Here is a 17,685-nt window from a genome sequence, read left to right as displayed (position 1 = left end):
GCTTTCAACATACAAAAAATAATAAAAAAAAAACATTAAACATTTTTTAAAAAAACTTCCCTATACAGGATTGCCTTTAGATGGCTCAGGGGTTGGATAACTCCATACTCTCCAACATTTCTCCATTGAAAATAGGGACATCCTAAGGAAACGTAGGACATTCCAGGATCAAATCAGTAACCAGGATGGCTTCTCTAAAATAGGGTCGTCCATGGAAAATAGGGACATTTGGAAGGTCTGTGATACTGCTTTAGATGTAAAGTTCAGATGGGGTCTGAGTTGCCTAAAAGGAAGGTTTCTGCATAGCTACACTTTATGGGAAACTTCGCTCTACATATGCTCGCCTCACTAACAGGATATACTACACTGCAACCTATATCAGATTTATACTAAAGTAACAAGCTTCGATTTCCCCAAAGAATCTTGGGAACTGTAGTTTGGTGAGACAGCACTAACAACTCTGTCAAATAACCTATTCTCCTTCAGGGCTATTCCCAGGATTCCTTGGGAAGAGGAAATGTCTGTTGAACCAATTTAAAACTGAAACCTTATATTTGCTAACCTAGGAGTGAACCCCATTGAACTCAGTGGGATCTCCTTCCAAGTAAACATATTTATGACTGCACTGTGCAGTCTGCAAGCTTGGACCTGCTACATCAGCCCTCCCCAACCCGTGGCTCTGCAGCGTGTTGCTGGATTCCAACTCCCATCAGCCCCAGCCAGCATGACCAATGGCCAGGAGCGATGGGAGTAGTAGTCCAATAACATCTGGAGGGGCCCCAGGTTCCCTATCCCTAATGTAAACAAAATGCTGATTCCCAGGGAAACTTGAGGGGATGGGGAATGGTAGAAAGGGGGAAGAAAGTGGAATTATACTTCAAATAAGCTTTTAAAATACTGTAATGGAAAATTAAGCAGTTCTAACATAGCATTGAGACAAGGGTGGTGCTGTGGGTTAAACCACAGAGCCTAAGACTTGCCGATCAGAAGGTCGGCGGTTCGAATCCCCGTGACGGGTTGAGCTCCCGTTGCTCGGTCCCTGCTCCTGCCAACCTAGCAGTTCGAAAGCAAGTCAAAGTGCAAGTAGATAAATAGGTACCGCTCCGGCGGGAAGGTAAACGGCGTTTCCGTGCGCTGCTCTGGTTCGCCAGAAGCGGCTTAGTCATGCTGGCCATATGACCCGGAAGCTGTACACTGGCTCCCTTGGCCAATAAAGCGAGATGAGCGCCGCAGCCCCAGAGTCGGTCACGACTGGAGCTAATGGTCAGGGGTCCCTTTACCTTTAACATAGCATTGGCCTGGCAGTTTAAAAGAACTAGAAAAAGAAATGCAAAAATGTATTCATATCTACCATTTCCGACAAGTGTAATCTACCAAGTGCAACGTATGAACCCAACACGATGACTTGGTGCGATACAGGAAATTGCGTCTTCCTGTCACATGGGCTTGCCACTAGCATCTCCACAGATAAGCGAGCAAAAACCCACAGCTAGGATGAAGACGCTGTACTTCTGTTTGGTTCTCTAATGCACAGGAGAGCTGTATCGCCAGAACTGTACTTCAGGTTGACTGGATTTGGTGTGGTGCTGTAGTAGTGATACGTGATAAGAAGCTAAAAGGACAAGGGGTGAGTTGCTTCCTTTTTCAGAGGCCGCATGCAACACCATACATTTAAATCACATTTAAAGCACATGACGTGCCCCAAAGCATCCTGGGAATGGTATGGTGGAAACTACAGCTTGTCAAGTGGTGCTGAGAATTGCAGCTCTATGAAGGGTGAACTATAGTTCCCAGGATTTTGAGGGGGGAAGCCTTGTGCTTGTGTATGGTGTGTATACATGCAAGAGTACAAAGTGAACATGTAGCCTTTATTTCAGCAGGAATAGCACAGATAGGGGTGAACAGTTGTTCTTCTGTGCCCAACTGACCCACGTAGATGTGTGAAAATCCTGTGAGAGGGAACAGCCACCTAGGGGAAAAACAGAAAGTAAAATTAAGTACCAGTGATACTGTTTTCTCTCTCTTCCATTTCCTCTTAGTGGTGGTGACTCAGCAGACAGCTGACCTGAGGACTGTCTGTGTAAACTGGAACGTGAACAGAACTGCACCCAATAGCTGCAAATTGGCTCTAACTGGTGCGCATTGTTTATCACAACACAGGATTAGGATAACAGTAAACTGAAGGCCTATTGATGCTTCCTTTCTAGAGTTGCACTCTAGGAAAGAGGCATCAATATCTCTTAAAAACAATATTATCTTAGCATGTCGTACCCTGCCATACTAAAATTTGCCCCATCTTTTTTAAAAAAATGGGCTGTGATATGTTTTTAGGAGGCTGTTCAAGATTCTGTGGTTGTTGTCTATTTAAACGCTTCACCACAATGTGCACCTTTAAATGTGAAACAGTCATTTTATCATTTTACTGGCAGATGTTGAAATCCTAATTTACTTTAGCTATCTTCCCAATTTCCAGTCAAACATGAAGTGGAACAAATTAGAATTTAGGCTGTGGTTGCGGCCTAAAAGGCAGTCATGGTACATTAGGAGTGTTGTGTGGTAATTTTTTGTGGTCTGCAGCTAACAGATACATTCAAATTATAATGGAGGTATCAGGTATTCAGGTTGAGGGATAATTTTTTACTTCAGACCTGGGAGCTAAATTCAGCCTTCCAGGCCTCTCTTTATGGCCCCTGATATTCTTCCTAGGCCATATTCTTCACCAACCCTGCTCTGCACCCCCTAGGGTTTTTGCGTGGCTTGGAAAGTGGCCTTGAATAGAGAAAATATTGTTTGTTTGCCTGGATAGAGAGATGTGCATCTGTATGTAGAAGCCTTTGAGTTTTGTGTGGCTGGAATGCAGCCTACTATATAAAGGCAAAGCTGTGTACACATTACTATTTACTCTGGCACCAGTGCGCTTCCACTGCTGGTGTTTGAAGCCATCCATGTACAAATGTTGGCCACAATCAACATCTATCCTGAAGTTCAGGCATAGGCAAACTCAGCCCTCCAGATGTTTTGAGACTACAATTCCCATCATCCTTGACCACTGGTCCTGTTAGCTAGGGATGATGGGAGTTGTAGTCCCAAAACATCTGGAGGGCCAAGTTTGCCTATACCTACTGTAGTTTCTTGAGAAATATTGCTGTTGGATGCATGTCCTCTCAAACCAGCTTCTATCTGATTTGAAAACGTAAGCCACATTCTCAAAAAATTGTATTTATTTGGTTATAATTTGTTTAAAAATTATGGAAAATCAATAAAATAATTTGGCAAAAAAGAAAGAGAGAAAACGTAAACCACATTCACTTCACAGTTAAGCTGAGGTGAGTGCATTTAAGACATCCACTGCGCATGCACAGATGACAGCTTCATGAATAGGAGTTTGGGGTGGTGGTAGCTGTGGTCACAAGGGAAACAAATAAAGTAATGTTCTGTGGGTGAAGACATGCCCGCTCCCTCTCTGGTGTGCAAATGTGACTTAAAATGCAGCAAGGGGGAAACGACCTCACTGCTTTATAAGCCACTGATTTTTACATAGCCCAAGAGTCACATCTACTTTTGCCTCTGGCCCTGCTCACCTTCCGTCCTCCAGAGGGTTCTGACCTCAGGCTGAAAAAGGCTTCCCACATCTGGTTTATTCTGTGCCCAGGTCCTCACACCTTAACACGTGCACACTTGTTGTTTCAGGGATCTCAAGCAATGGATGTCACCCCGGTCCTGAGGCACAGACTTGCCCAGCACGATGCTCTCTCTGATTCCAGCACAGAAGACTCCTTGGAGGAGCTGGGTAGCCAGGAGTTGCTGCTCAGGGACTTGCCCTGCTCCATGAAGGAGAAGCGCCTCCTCAGGTCTGGAGCAAGGTCACATGGGAAAACATCTTTAGTATGAACAGTGGTACCTCAGGTTACATACGCTTCAGGTTACAGACTCCTCTAACCCACAAATAGTACCTCAGGTTAAGAACTTTGCTTCAGGATGAGAACAGAAATCGTGCTCCGGTGGCGCAGCAGCAGCAGGAGGTCCCATTAGCTAAAGTGGTGTTTCAGGTTAAGAACAGTTTCAGGTTAAGAATGGAACAAATTAAGTACTTAACCCGAGGTACCACTGTAATTGATTGTAATTGTGCAGGCTGGTTGCTAAAACCACGCAGTACTTGGCAAGAAAAAGCACACAATTTTTGTTCCCCCTTCCCTTCCTTCCCACAAGAGAGCTGGTCTGTTTCTACTTTAGATAGATTGCTTTAACCCAACCAAGTGGTAAAAACCTGTGGATTTTTGTTGGCCAACTGTACAAAGGGACGAGTCGCAGTCATTGTTCCACTCACAGTTGCCCTTGGCCCCGCCTACCAGCCTACCAGAAGATTGTGCATGCATGAATGTAGCCCCCCTGAACTGAAAAAGCTCCCCCATCCCACTGTAGCAGGTTCTGATATGGCACAGAAGCATAAAAGAAATACAGGTAATAAAATAAAGGATTAGTGGGGCTTGGCAGGGCAGAGGAACCTGCTGACTAAAAATAGAAGAGTATCAAAAGGGAGGCTTTGTCCCAGCATGAGGCAGGTAAGTGCAGATATTCAACCGGAAGATGGGGTGGGACGTGTGGTCCTCTCTTAACCTCATCTCCCAAAGCCTCACTGATTCAGAAGGCCCATTCTAAACTCAACCCATTCTCCCTTGCACAGGCAGCTGAGAGCATCCACAGGGAGAAATGTGTCCTACTGGGTGGTCTGGAGACAGAGACAATCCAGGGCCCAGAATCAGTTTCAGGAAGGAATCTGGAACCTTCTCAGGATCTTCCAACTCTGGAAGCCTCCCCTGGATGAGATTGGAGGTAACACTAGGAAATGGTTTTTCACCTTTAAAAGTTTGTCTACCCAAGGAATGTCACTGGGGTGTCAGTTTGGTCCAGTGGCAGCAAACAAGGTGGGGCTACTTCTAAAGGGAAAATGGGTGGGATCAGAGGCAGATTTAGGCGAGCACAACTGGTGCTGTCACACTGGGTGCAGAACCTCGGGGGCAACACAGGGGACACTGCAATTATGCTTTAGAATGGAGTGCAAGAGGCTGGGGCTGCCAAATTTTGGCATTGCCCAGGGCACCCCTGGTATTTCAAACCCAGGGTCCACCCCTTGCAGGACGTCAGATCAGCAGCTGCACTTGAAGAAAATATAAAGTTCTCACTGTGTTGAGAAGGGACTTGGTTTTATAAATGGCAGGGGCTGCTGGTTATATATACTAAATACAACAACTGAACTACTGATAACCTATCTCTAACTGGTGTGAGGCAAGGGAGACCTCTGCAGGCTGGTTGACCACATGGTTTGTGGAGAACACAAATAAATTTTGCTTTCCTCTAGCGGAGGGTAACCACGGAGTTGTGGATTTGTTGTGTACATTAGGAAGGGGAGGCAGTTTGCAGTTCTTTCTCCTAAAGAAACTACCCACTTTGGTTATTATCCTCTTTGATATGTGTGAACAGTTTCAAAATGCAAGATAACCTCTGCTTGACTGGCACTGAAGTAGATACAGCAGGCAGAATCCCCTGTCAGACCAGATAGGAACCAGCCACAGTTAGCAATACTACATGTGAATGAAGAAAGGGCTGTGGATCTGGGACAGAATTTATCCTGTGTGTCACTTTCATCCTCCCCATCCCCTCTGATGCCTGTCTGCTTGCCTTCCTGTGTTTCCCACTTTTGCTATCCTCTTCAACATACTGTACAGGGAACTTTGGTCCTGGCATCCAGTCCTACTTTACCTTCCTGAGGTTCCTGCTCTTCATCAACTTCCTGGCTGTGCTGCTGGCCACAGGCTTCATACTGTTGCCTGTTATCATTTCTCAAAATACGACAATATTTCCTACAGGTCTGAGTGCAGGTGAGTCTCTGCTGGTACTTCCAAGAGCATTTGTGCTTTCCCCAACATCCCATCTGGATTAGATCCTATACTGACATCTAAGTGTCAGAGTGTCTAGTGCTATAAAGCTACCCAGTCTTTCCCTCCAGATCCTGAATGCATGAATTACAGCAGTAATGTCAGTTATCGATCTGCCTGGCAACGATTCCAAGATATCTTCACCGGGGAGGTGAGTCTGCTGGAAATAGAGACTGGAATTTACTGTGCTGGAGAGGAGAGGCTGATGGAGGGGCAAATGCTGCCTAAGCAAGTGGTTATAGATGGAGCGAAGAAGAATGGACAAAAATGAAGCAGTTGGGAAGACAAATATAGTTTGGAGTTGAACAGGAAGGACAATGTTGGATTAATGGGTGATGGTTCTTATCCAAACTTTGTACTCACTGCATTCTATGATTCAGACTTAGAGGGTCCTTAGAAAATTATTATGGCAGTGGACAGGAAGCAGTGGCCCTCCACTGTTGTTGGGCAGTGACTCCAAGAGGCCCAGCCAGCATGGTCAATCAGTGGTTAGAGGTGAGTGGTGGTGGAGTCCTGCAAACATCTGAAGGACCCACAGGTCCCATGCTCCTCTGTTATGAGTTGGGTTAATCTGCAAGCATAAGGCTGGCTTGTAATTTCCTCTTATGTTCCATCCTTAGGGCTCTCTGGAGTATTCGTACCTGTTTTATGGTGCTTATCATGTGACACAGAATAGCAAGAACCACTACAATGTACACTTAGCATACCTGCTTAGCATCCTGGGATACTTCTTTGCCTGCCTCATTTGGATCTTCCGGCGGTAAGGGCCCTGATGATGGCTGAGACCCAGGCCTTTCTAGGCTTGACAGCAGGGGTTTGGAAAAGGGAGCAGGAGAGAAGCAAGGAATTGCAGGGCAAGGGAGTGGATTCATGAATGGGATTTACATACACCATGGCTTATGTTGACCCACTTAAAATGCTGACTCTTTCCTTGTAGTAATTCAGTAGGTTGTTGTTGTTTAGTTGTTTAGTCATGTCCCACTCTTCGTGACCCCCTGGACCAGAGCACGCCAGGCACTCCTGTCTTCCACTGCCTCCCGCAGTTTGGTCAGAATCATGCTGGTAGCTTCGAGAACACTGTCCAACCATCTTGTCCTCTGTCATCCCCTTCTCCTTGTGCCCTCCATCTTTCCCAACATCAGGGTCTTTTCCAGGGAGTCTTCTCTTCTCATGAGGTGGCCAAAGTATTGGAGCCTCAGCTTCACGATCTGTCCTTCCAGTGAACACTCAGGGCTGATTTCATTCAGAATCGAATTCAGTAGGTTATATACTCCCATATCTCACATACAGTCAGAATAAGATTTCTCTAACCCAAAGATGGGGAGCCTGTGGTCCTCCAAGTGTTACTGAACTTCAGCTCCCATTGGCCCCATTGGAAGCTGTAATTCAGCAACATCTGGAGGGTTGCAAGTCCCCCAACTTCTGCTCTAACCTATTCCTGGCATGTTCAAATTCCCTGGGAATGGAAATTATACACTTTCTGTTGGGAGCATATCCCCGTGCCCAATTGGGCAAAAATCTATTCTTCTTCCTTCTTCACTCCCTACCTTTTCTCCAATAAGTCTAGCATTTATTCATGTTACAACAACATTCTGTGTGTTGAGATCCTGCCATAGTACATCAGCTCAGTCTTCTTGAGACTCTGCATCCCTAACTCATTCCCATCAAATTTTCCTACTGTTGCCAGAAAACATTCCTATTCTGAAGCATCACTAGGTAATCCTCCTCCAGTGGACCAAGCTAATATTCCTAAACTGTTGCATCTTTTCTGCCTTCATCACCCCCTGCAACTGTTTTGCACACTTTCACATCATACCATATATCCCTGTGCAGACTTGCAAACTCCTTCTTTCTAGAAACTGGGTGTTACTCCCATGTTGATTCACATATCTTGGGCTGGACCCAGTGGAACTTCTTATGCAACACACTGAGTTCTATATACTGCTTGGGGCAAAGGAATTAATTTGCTAGGTGAAAAACCTTGCTTGTCTGTGACAATCTTCACTCCTATTCCAATATTCAGGATTGTAGCCAGCATGGCCCGGTGGCAGATGCTGCGGTGGGAATTCAAACCATGTGTCAGTGCCCGAATCTTCACAGAGTGGGATTTCTGCATCCAAAGCCCAGAGGCAGCCACCCTCAAACAGAGGAATATTTACAATCACCTAAAGGTACATGAAAATTGCCTATAGGGTTTCATGATAATTTGCTAATGTCCTCAAAAGTCCCACCGCTTTCACTACATCATCCTTTCAAGTATGTACACACATCCATTGAAAAAGCAAACAAACCAGGGTTGAATCCAATGTTGCACAAGCGGTGTTCTGCTTGCATAATGAGGCTTCCTTTTCTTGTCCTCCCACTGTGTACCCCCCCCCCCAATCTGCTCTGGGAGGTCTCCCAACCCTCTGGAGCTGATTTTGAGGGGAGAGGAAGAGGAAGTTCTGTTCCATGCATAAAAGTCTATTGCACAAGTGGAGCTGCAGAATTTGATACAGGCGCCATTATTTTCTTTTCTTCAGGCCCTGTGTCACTTCCTTGCTTATTTCACTTGCAAGTCAGGCAGCAACAATTAACAATACCTGTCTTGGGTGAAATCAAAGAGAACAAGCATTGTAGGTGTTATGTATTGAAGTTCTCACCCTGGCCACCAGGGGTATTGGGTACAGTACAGTGGTACCTCGGGTTACAGACGCTTCAGGTTACAGTCTCCGCTAACCCAGAAATAGCACCTCGGGTTAAGAAATTTGCTTCAGGTTGAGAACAGAAATCGTGCTCCGGCGGCGCGGCAGCAGCAGGAGGCCCCATTAGCTAAAGTGGTGCTTCAGGTTAAGAACAGTTTCAGGTTAAGAACAGACCTCCGGAATGAATTAAGTACTTAACCCGAGGTACCACTGTATATAGTTTTCACTCAGGTCCACGTCAGTTAATTTAGGCGGGAAACCCTGAGCTGTTGTTGTTACAATGTTGACCGCTGGCTGCCTATAAAAGCAGGCCGGCTGAGCTGTTCAGTTCAGTTCCAGCTTACTTATAAAGAACTACTTGGAGTCATCTCTGTGTCGTCTGATATGTCCACCCACTATTTAATAGTAGGGGCAACAAGCAAAGGGAAACAGGAATCATACCCTTTAATTCCTGTTCCCACCTCAAAGGACATTTCCCAAGGCAACAAGGGATTGCTTTGCTATGTTTCAGTCATTCTTTCTAGCCTCAGATTATTATGTCCCTTCTGTGCTCAAGGTGTTATGGCTCTCCTGGGCCGTGCATGCCTACTAGATTGGCTGGGTCTTCCCTCTCCTTTGCATGCTGAAACACTGGAAGCAAACCTCTCCTCTGCATGCTCAGCTGCACAAATAGCAAGTGACCAACTCGGTTTCTTTTCACAGATAGACCTAGCGGAGCAGATCCGGCATCTGCAGAACCAACAGCGCACACGGAAGCAGCTTGCTAAGCTCTACCTGCTACGCCTGCTGATCAATGGTGTCATCTTGCTGCTGACAGGGGCTGCTTTCTACTGTATCTACGCAGCCACTGAGTTTTCCCAGGGGCACAGTCAAGTAGGCCAACCCTTCATCCCTTGCCAGGGTCAGAGTGGGGCTGTGGGTGGCTGTACCTCAATCCAGAACTCAGCTGTGTGCTCTTGGAGAACAGCTGCTACAGCTGGACCAGGAATCTGGGCTAGGCTAGGGTGAGGGATTAAGCCTGACACGCAGTAAGCAGAAGGTACTGCTCTGAAAATTCAGTAAGTTTGGTGGTCCTGACTTTTTGCACCGTGTTTTGGTACTGAGTGGTCAGGAAATATTCCTCTGTGTTTTGATTCTAGGCACAAATGTGCCTCCCCATAATAAATCCATCTCTGTACTCCCAGAAAAATGCTGCCAGCCTTGATGTACTGAGCCAGTACCTGCCACCAGTGGTCATCTCCATTGTGAATGTCATCCTGCCTTTACTTTTTCATGTCTTGACCCAGTTGGAAGGCTACTCTCCTAATACTGAAGTCAACCTCACCCTAGTCAGGTAGGTGTTTTCATCTTGGTGAGTAACCTGGGGCAGATATATTTCCTGTGGTATAAGGAGTTTGCAGGCCTTAAATTACTTTGAGCTGCAAGTAGAGTTTTTAATGCTTTGTTTTAGTTTCGCTATTCTCTCTTTCTAAGTTGGGAAGCACTAGTTGCTTCAGTCGGTCATCAAGCCCAATATCCTTTATTGTAAATATGGCAGTGAAAGTATGAGGGAAGAAGCAGAACAATCAAGAAGGGATTGATACCCCTTCCAATGGCACAATGATTCAAGCGGGCAAACGGGAACGCAGTAAAATCAATACTTCCTGAGACAGGCGGATGCCGACAGCAACAATATATATATTTAAAATGTGTATTTTATTGATTCCCATTGACAAATAGTAAACACAAAGAAAACTTGAGGAGTGCAGTTCAAAAAAGATTATTATATTTTTAGGGGAAATTCTGTCATGTAATGTATGTGTTTATGAACATCATCAATGCATTTCTAATATACCTTAGTTCTTTTGCTGTCAAAATTCCCCATTCCTTTGTCTTCCTAAACCAATAGGATAGTGGTCGACTAAACTGTGCTCACAATAAACCCTTCAAAATAAATGGCTCATTTATTTAAATAGATATACTCTGAGTAAAACTTAGTTGAATGCCACCCATAATAATTGCAATTATAATGCCATAACCCAAAGAACAACCAAATATATACAGATTTAAGATATGCAATGCAGCAGCTGTTCTAAAAATATATTGTGGAATGTTAAAAAGATCCAGATCTTTCAGAAGTTTTGAAGTGCAAAGTGCATCAGGACCATAGCTGTCAACGTTTCCCTTTTTAAAAGGGAAATTCCCTTATTCTGAATAGGATTCCTCACAAGAAAAGGGAAAAGTTGACAGCTATGATCAGAACCAAACAACACCCCACTTTAGGGACAGATGTGTGGGGAAATGTGTGGTAAAATGGATATTTGGATCCATTCATGGTCAGGTGGTAATCTCAAACACTGGCTTATATGGCAGGATTAGCGGGGTGGAAACCAAGTGTAAGGTGCAGGCCCAATCTCTCTTGTGGTCTCTTGCAGGTGTGTAATCCTGAAACTGTCCAGCCTGGGAATGTTCATGTTCTTCTTGGGACGCAGAGTGCTATGCATAAGGAGCGGCAGTGCTCCTCAGTGCCACCAGTGCGGTTACAACAAACTCTATCAGGTGACATGGATGGGATATTTCAGCTGAACTTTTCCTATTTAGAGCAAATGTGGCCCAGACATAATGTGCTCGGGTATTAAGTTTTCTAAAGCAAGGTATCGTTAGCCTGTAAGGCAAAGAGCTAGTTAGCCTTGACTTGGTGCAGTGACGAAAGTATACTTCACCTTTAAGCACCCAGCTGCGTAACTTGGTTTTCAATTTCTAGAATGGCTCTTCGGCTGTCTAGACATCTTTGAGTATTCCTTTTCCTGGTACTTCTTTTGTCTGCGTGTCAATGTATCATTTCCACCTTATTTTGTAGATTCCCACTCCCCACCCCACCCCCATCAACACACACCTTGTTTGATCCCAATTCCAGCAATGAGGAAAGCCTGGTTGATCATTAGCAATTAAAACCCCCCAGATTTGGGGTTATTAATGTGTTAGAAATTTGCAACTTATACAATTCTCCATATATTCTATTCCCTATATAATGTTATATTGTGCATGCTTAATGTGAACTTAGCTTTTTCTTTTTCTTTTTTGCATTTAACACCATATACTTACAATATACTATGCTTATAATAATGTGCCTGACATGTCTAGGATTCCTTTTTTCCCTTCTCTTTCTTTTTTCCTTCCATATACTCACCATAAGACATTATCTCTTTCCTGATTGTGCATGCAGTGCTGGGAAACCCACATTGGACAAGAGATGTACAAGATGACCCTCTTCAGTTTCTTGACCACATTGGGATCTGCTTTCCTTATCAGCCTGCCCCGGAGGTGAGGCAAGAGATCATAACTAATACTAGTGCCCCTACTCGCCCCCTCTTTCCAGGCACAGGTCTGCACTCTAAAGCTCTGTGTCTGAGCACACCTTTTTTGTTCCAGAGCTTCCCTGTGAAATCTTTAAAGCTGTATCAGAGCAAATGGCTATTCGGGTTTTCCATGGATTGTCGTGTGCTCCAATTGAGCTTTAAAGAGTGGGTTTTGCTGGGAAAGCTTGAACAAAACAAAAAAAGGGTGCTTGGATGCAGAGCTTTAAAGTGCGGACAGTCCCTGGAAAGCAAGGAGGGAATTTAAGTGTGGTTAAGCCCTCATTCAGCCTTTTCTTTCCACAAATGGGCAGACCATTCCTTCCTTGGGAAAGTATTATGTATGGCGGGGATAGCCAACATTGTTAGACCATAACTCTCATTGTCGCTGACCACCGGCTAGATTGGCTGGAGGTGGTAGGAACTGGAGCCAAAAAACACACATACCCAAAAGGCACCACATTGACTACCCCTGATCTACAGGTATTTTTATCTCATCTTCCTGCCTCCCAGTAGTGATGCCAGGTGGTCCAGTTGCAGGGTAGCTGTCATTGGGCAGATGCATGCTCTGCATTCAAAGCATATTTAACACACATGACCTCCCCCAAAGAATCCTGGGAACTGTACTTTGTTAAGGATGCTGGAAATGGTAGCTCTGTGAGGGGGAAGCTTGACTTCTTTGGGCGAAGTCATATGCTTTAAATGTGTGGATTTGCCCATTGTATCGTTGTTGACTGCAGGGTGCTTTTAGTAAGGGAGAATAAGCATATGTGCTCCCTATGCAAAAGAGGCATAATTCAGTGGCATGGTACCCAGCTGCAGTTATTGGAAGAGGTTATGCCCGCGGCCTCTGAATTAATTCTCTTTCTCTCCCTCTCTCTCAGACTGATTGCTAAGCATTCCTCCTGTGGACTGGCTCAGTGGCTTGGCAAAGAAGAGTTCCTGGTGCCTCACAATGTACTGGATATTGTAGCAGCTCAAACAGTCACATGGATCGGGATTTTCTTCTGCCCACTTCTGCCTTTGCTTGCCTGTGTCTTCGTCTTCTTCACATTCTATATAAAAAAGGTCAGTGGCATGCGGTCATTGGACTAGGGGGACTAGGCTAGTCCCCTTAATGTTCCCCTGGCACCTCATTCCCAAAGCCTGGGAAGCTTTTGCCCAGCTTAGGTAAGGAGGCATGATGTTCATGGGTGTGACATCAACCCCGCCCCCAATCGCCCTTGCAAGCTGGTGTCTCTCGCCCTAACTGTTCCCCTATGAAAAAATTCACTGCACATTATTGAAAAAGGTAAAGGTTGTGTATACATGTGTGTATGTGTGGGTGTTTGAGAGTACACACAAAGAGTACCCATCATGCCCATCATGACGTGGGTTGTGGATCTGGCCCTATTTTGAGCCCCTCATCCTCTTGGCTTGTACTGTGCCAGGGAAAATGGCCCTGATCCTGGCTAAGAGACTGTAGAGGATTCCGGGAGTTACAAACTCTCAAACCAGAAAAATTGCTGGTAGTAGCAAGCAACCCACACAGGAAGACCAGAGGTAGAGGGTAAGGAACTTGCTTCTCTGAACTCACCTCTCTTGGAGGCAGTCCCACCCAGACTCAGACCTTCACTTTGGTGGTTACTGACCTCATCCTGCCCACAGCTGTTGCTAGCATGTATGCATTTGAAGCCATTGAACCTGGCTGTAGCAGGTTGGGTGCAACCTGGCCCTAGGTACTGTGAACAACTGGACTGCATATAAGTCATAATTTAAAGCACCCCCACAAAAAAGTAATCATGGGCAATCAATACCCATTTCTTAGGGGTGCTGGGAATTATAGTTGTGTGAGGGGTAAACTGCAGTTCCCATGATTCTTCAGGGGGTGTTTCAATATATGTTTGCAGCTCTGATGTGAAGGCTTTAGCAATATATTTGAAAGCGGTATTGAGCTGTTCACCTTTGGGGTCAAGGATGGGGGACTGAAGTTGCTGTCTGAATCCCAGGAAGTATGGTATAAAAGCAACTGCTTCCTAATGAAGGCCCTTCACTCTCTCTCTCTCTCTCTCCCCACCCCAAGGCAGTCATCCTTCTGCAAAGCCTCATGGGTTTTATATCTCTGGGAATGTGTGAGGGTTCAGGAGGCATGCTCACTCTGTCTCTTTTCCTCACCCACAGTACACCTTGTTCCAGAACTGCCAGCCTTCAACTCAGCTGTTTCGAGCATCCCGTTCTAAATTCCTCTTCCAGATCATGCTACTCTTAGGCCTTTTCCAGGCCTACATCCCTCTGGGCTATGTCATCAGTAGGTGAGCTGAGAGGTGGTTGAGCATCTTAAGAGTACGGGGTTGATGAAGCCTATATTCTGACAGTCATTCTTTTTTCCTCCCAGGGTCTCTCCATCCCAAGCTTGTGGGCTCTTTACTAATCATTCAACTCCATGGGAGGCCGTACCTAAGGCTTTGTCCCGTTTGCCCATGTCAACACAACGTGCCTTGAGCTATGCGACATCCAATGTCTTTTGTTTCTTACTTCTGATGGTACTCAGGTGGGTACTTTGGGAGGGACATGGATGGAGGGATACCAAAGGAGGGAGGGATGGTGATATGTTGTTGAATTATTTGCAAGGCAAGCAACCTCCTTGTTTCTTGGCCTGGACCCTGTTAGAAAAGTGGTGTGTTACCGTCTTTGGCCTTACCAGCCACAGAACAGCCTCCATGGCTCCTTTCAAGCAAAATCTGACCATCTGCCTTACCACTCAGGGCCACTTGAGCAAGAGACCTTGAGCAAGAGACCTGTCCTCTATAAACACTACTTCTTATCTTCTACTGCTTCACCCCAAAAGGAAGGTGGCTCAAGCACACCTCAGTGTTGGATTGTGATCACAGTGTGTAATTTCAATGGAAACTTTGCCACTAATGAAAAAGGAGTGTAGCTCCCCCCCCTTTTTTTTTTTAGTTAATGAAAGTCCCATAGTTCTGGCAAATGAAGAGTCACATTTGAAAAAATTACTGTACCAAAATTTTAGGAAATGTCAGAGTCCTGGCAGGCCTCTGTGTAACTATACATGATAGTGTAGCTGTGTATCCATTGAGTGGTCCGGAAGCAGATGCTGCAGCTGAACTAAGCAGGTGTGGAGCTGGTCAATCCCTTGTATGGGAGACCAGTATAAGAGTCAAGGATGGAATTTTTTAATAGCATCAGCATCAGACATTTGCTAGCACACCTGATCATCACTTTGATGCCTTGATGTTACTAGCAGGGAAAAGAGGCTCCTGGTGAGTGACCCAACTACAAATGCTCTAAAACAGATTGTTATTTCTCAGTTTAACCTTGATTAAATTTAACCCAGCAGATGGTTTTGAACTCACCCAGCCTTTTGCAGGTGGCATCCCGTTTCCCTGTCTGGCCTGGTGTGTAAGTGGGAACCAATATTCCACAAACTATTGGTGTGATGGCCTCTCTTTTTCTTCCATAGCCTCATCCTTACAGTGTACGTTTCTCAGGTGCAAGCAAACAGACACATCATCGAAAGGCTCAAGAGGCAACGTATGCAGGTAAAGTGGTCCTGCAATGTTACAGAAGGATGCCAGATGGCGTGCAATAATCATGCACCTCTGGTAACCTGTGACTGTGTGATGATCTGTTCTCTGGCTCATGTAATGTTAGGTTATGTAACCTGTTTCTCCTTTTGTTCCTCTGTCCAGTGTGTCAAGGAGAAATGGTGTTTAGTGAGGAAGCTGGCTCAGCGGCTGGTGAAAGAACTGTGAGTTGGGTTGTGAGGGGGAAAGGCCTCCCAAAGGACGAAAACTTCTGGTGGCAGGGCAACAGGCAGGAAAAAATGGTCTTCCTCCTGAGGAAAGCAAAGACCACAGAATGGTCAAAGCATACCTGGATTAAAGAAGGAAGAGAAGCCCCCCGAGTGTGATTTGAACATTATATGCTGGAAGACCTCATTTTCCTGTGAACACAAGTTGGCTCATAGAACTACCCTATCATACCCTTTATCTTTTAGATAGGTACAATACCTACTTTTTCACTGTGCATACAGGTCCCTGGGATGTACATTTGGTACCTAATATCATATCTTCCCTGTGAGTTGCTGTACCTTATTTGGCCAACTTCATGTTAGAACAAGTTCCTGCAGGCCTGAAAATGTTTTGGGTAAAGAACAAGGTGTATTTCAAGAATATATACAGCCTTATCATGCCAAGGTAAAGGTAAAGGTTCCCCTGACCATTAGGTCCAGTCGCAGACGACTCTGGGGTTGCAGTGCTCATCTTGCTTTACTGGCTGAGGGAGACGGCATTTGTCCACAGGCAGCTTCCGGGTCATGTGGCCAGCATGACTAAGCCACTTCTGGTGAACCAGAGCAGTGCACGGAAATGCTGTTTACCTTCCTGCCGGAGTGGTACCTATTTATCTACTTGTACATGACGTGCTTTCGAACTGCTAGGTTGGCAGGAGCTGGAACCGAGCAACGGGAGCTCACCCCATTGCGGGGATTTGAACCGCCGACCTTCTGATCGGCAAGCCCTAGGCTCTGTGGTTTAGACCACAGCGCCACCCGCATCCAAAGTAATTCTAATTCAACAAAAATTTGAAACTGAGTATGTCACCAGTCCTCACTGAGGTGGATTGCTTACTAACTGGATCATGATCTTTTGGTATTGCAAAATAAAACAAATGCTTTGTCTAATAAATGTCAAGAGGGCATGGGTATATGAGTCGTGTGTTGTACACAATGTGGATCAGATTGACAATCACATGAAGAGTTCTGCATAATTTGGAAGCTTGCATAGTCCTAAACCAACATACCTCAATCTGTCAAAACAGTGGTTTTCAACCAGTGTGCCCTGGGGTGCCTTGAATGATGGTCAGGGGTGCCATGGGCAACACTGCCCCTCTTTCCTTCACTCCCTCCTCTGATGCCCTCTCACATTGTGGTTGTTGGTTGCAGTAGGCCTGGCTACAAGCTCCCCAGGGGATTGGTGCCTCTGGGGCTGGCCAGGGAGTGCTTCCCAGGCTCCTGTAGGGCAGTGTGAGGAGGCATCTCTCTTTAGGACAGGGGAGGCAGCTCAGAGATCGGGGTGGCAGCTGCAGCTTCCAGGAGGACTCCCAAGGAGAGGGGTGAAGAGAGGAGGCTGAGGAAACACTCCAGAAGGGATGGTGTTTGGAAAGGGGTGAGGGGCTGCCAGCTCTGCAGGAAAGGGGGACATAACAGGACATCTGAGCCCCACAGGGGTGTCGCAGAAAGAATGTAGTTGGTCAAGGGAGCCGTGGACCCAAAAAGGTTGAAAACCTGTGTGTTAAAACATACACTCCCACCATGTTGCACCTCTCTGTGTCAGAGGCAAACTTGGAAACTGCGGTCCAAACCTTTCATACCTTCCCCTGTGTTCTGTATCTATTAGCAACACTTTCCCCACTTAAGACTGTAAACGGCAGATATCTTCATACTAAGTGTACGCACAGTCTTGCCTCTGGCTAGATGTGAATTCATGCTGTTGTCTAAGATTCAAGCCTCGTGTTCTCTTCTTGCTGCATGCTGTGTACAGTGCAGTGTTCCTGCAAGTTCGTCCAGTAACTACAGAATATAATGCATTCTTTATAATGTGGCACTCTCTGAACAGATATCTGACATGTTCTTTACAGAGAAACAGAACATTATGGGCAATGTCTGGAGAGGGCTTAGTTAGGCACAGATTCCAGCAGTCAGAGGGATTGGGTGTTCTATACAGCTAAACC

The 17,685-nt window shown here is 45.6% G+C and overlaps 1 protein-coding gene and 1 long non-coding RNA gene across 4 annotated transcripts; one reads left to right on the top strand and one right to left on the bottom strand.

Annotated features, from left to right (window-relative positions):
• Positions 1 to 1,314: 1,314 nt before the first annotated feature.
• On the top strand, positions 1,315 to 15,856 carry TMC8 (transmembrane channel like 8). Of its 3 annotated transcripts, XM_081899706.1 has the most exons (17): positions 1,315 to 1,627; positions 2,040 to 2,135; positions 3,691 to 3,851; positions 4,685 to 4,833; positions 5,727 to 5,879; positions 6,008 to 6,087; positions 6,557 to 6,696; positions 7,960 to 8,107; positions 9,323 to 9,493; positions 9,805 to 9,953; positions 11,035 to 11,158; positions 11,826 to 11,923; positions 12,840 to 13,023; positions 14,116 to 14,246; positions 14,330 to 14,485; positions 15,416 to 15,494; positions 15,645 to 15,856. In XM_081899706.1, the coding sequence occupies exons 3-17, from the start codon at positions 3,703 to 3,705 to the stop codon at positions 15,705 to 15,707; spliced, it is 1,974 nt and encodes a 657-aa protein (XP_081755832.1). In that variant the 5' UTR covers positions 1,315 to 1,627; positions 2,040 to 2,135; positions 3,691 to 3,702; the 3' UTR covers positions 15,708 to 15,856. The 3 variants fall into 3 exon arrangements, with proteins under 3 accessions (XP_081755832.1, XP_081755831.1, XP_081755833.1); XM_081899705.1 differs by lacking the exon at positions 2,040 to 2,135 and having other exon boundaries at positions 1,316 to 1,627; XM_081899707.1 differs by lacking the exons at positions 1,315 to 1,627; positions 2,040 to 2,135 and adding an exon at positions 1,726 to 1,776.
• On the bottom strand, positions 1,850 to 3,692 carry LOC309363615. Its single transcript, XR_014165476.1, has 2 exons — positions 3,582 to 3,692; positions 1,850 to 1,969 (listed from the first exon to the last, which is right to left on the bottom strand). It is a non-coding gene; the product is annotated as an uncharacterized lncRNA (long non-coding RNA).
• Positions 15,857 to 17,685: the final 1,829 nt, after the last annotated feature.

This window comes from Podarcis melisellensis (genome assembly GCF_964234715.1).
Source record: "Podarcis melisellensis genome assembly, chromosome: 2".
NCBI lineage: Eukaryota > Metazoa > Chordata > Lepidosauria > Squamata > Lacertidae > Podarcis > Podarcis melisellensis.
Note: the sequence above shows the minus strand (reverse complement) of the source record. Positions and strands in the feature narration are given on the sequence as shown.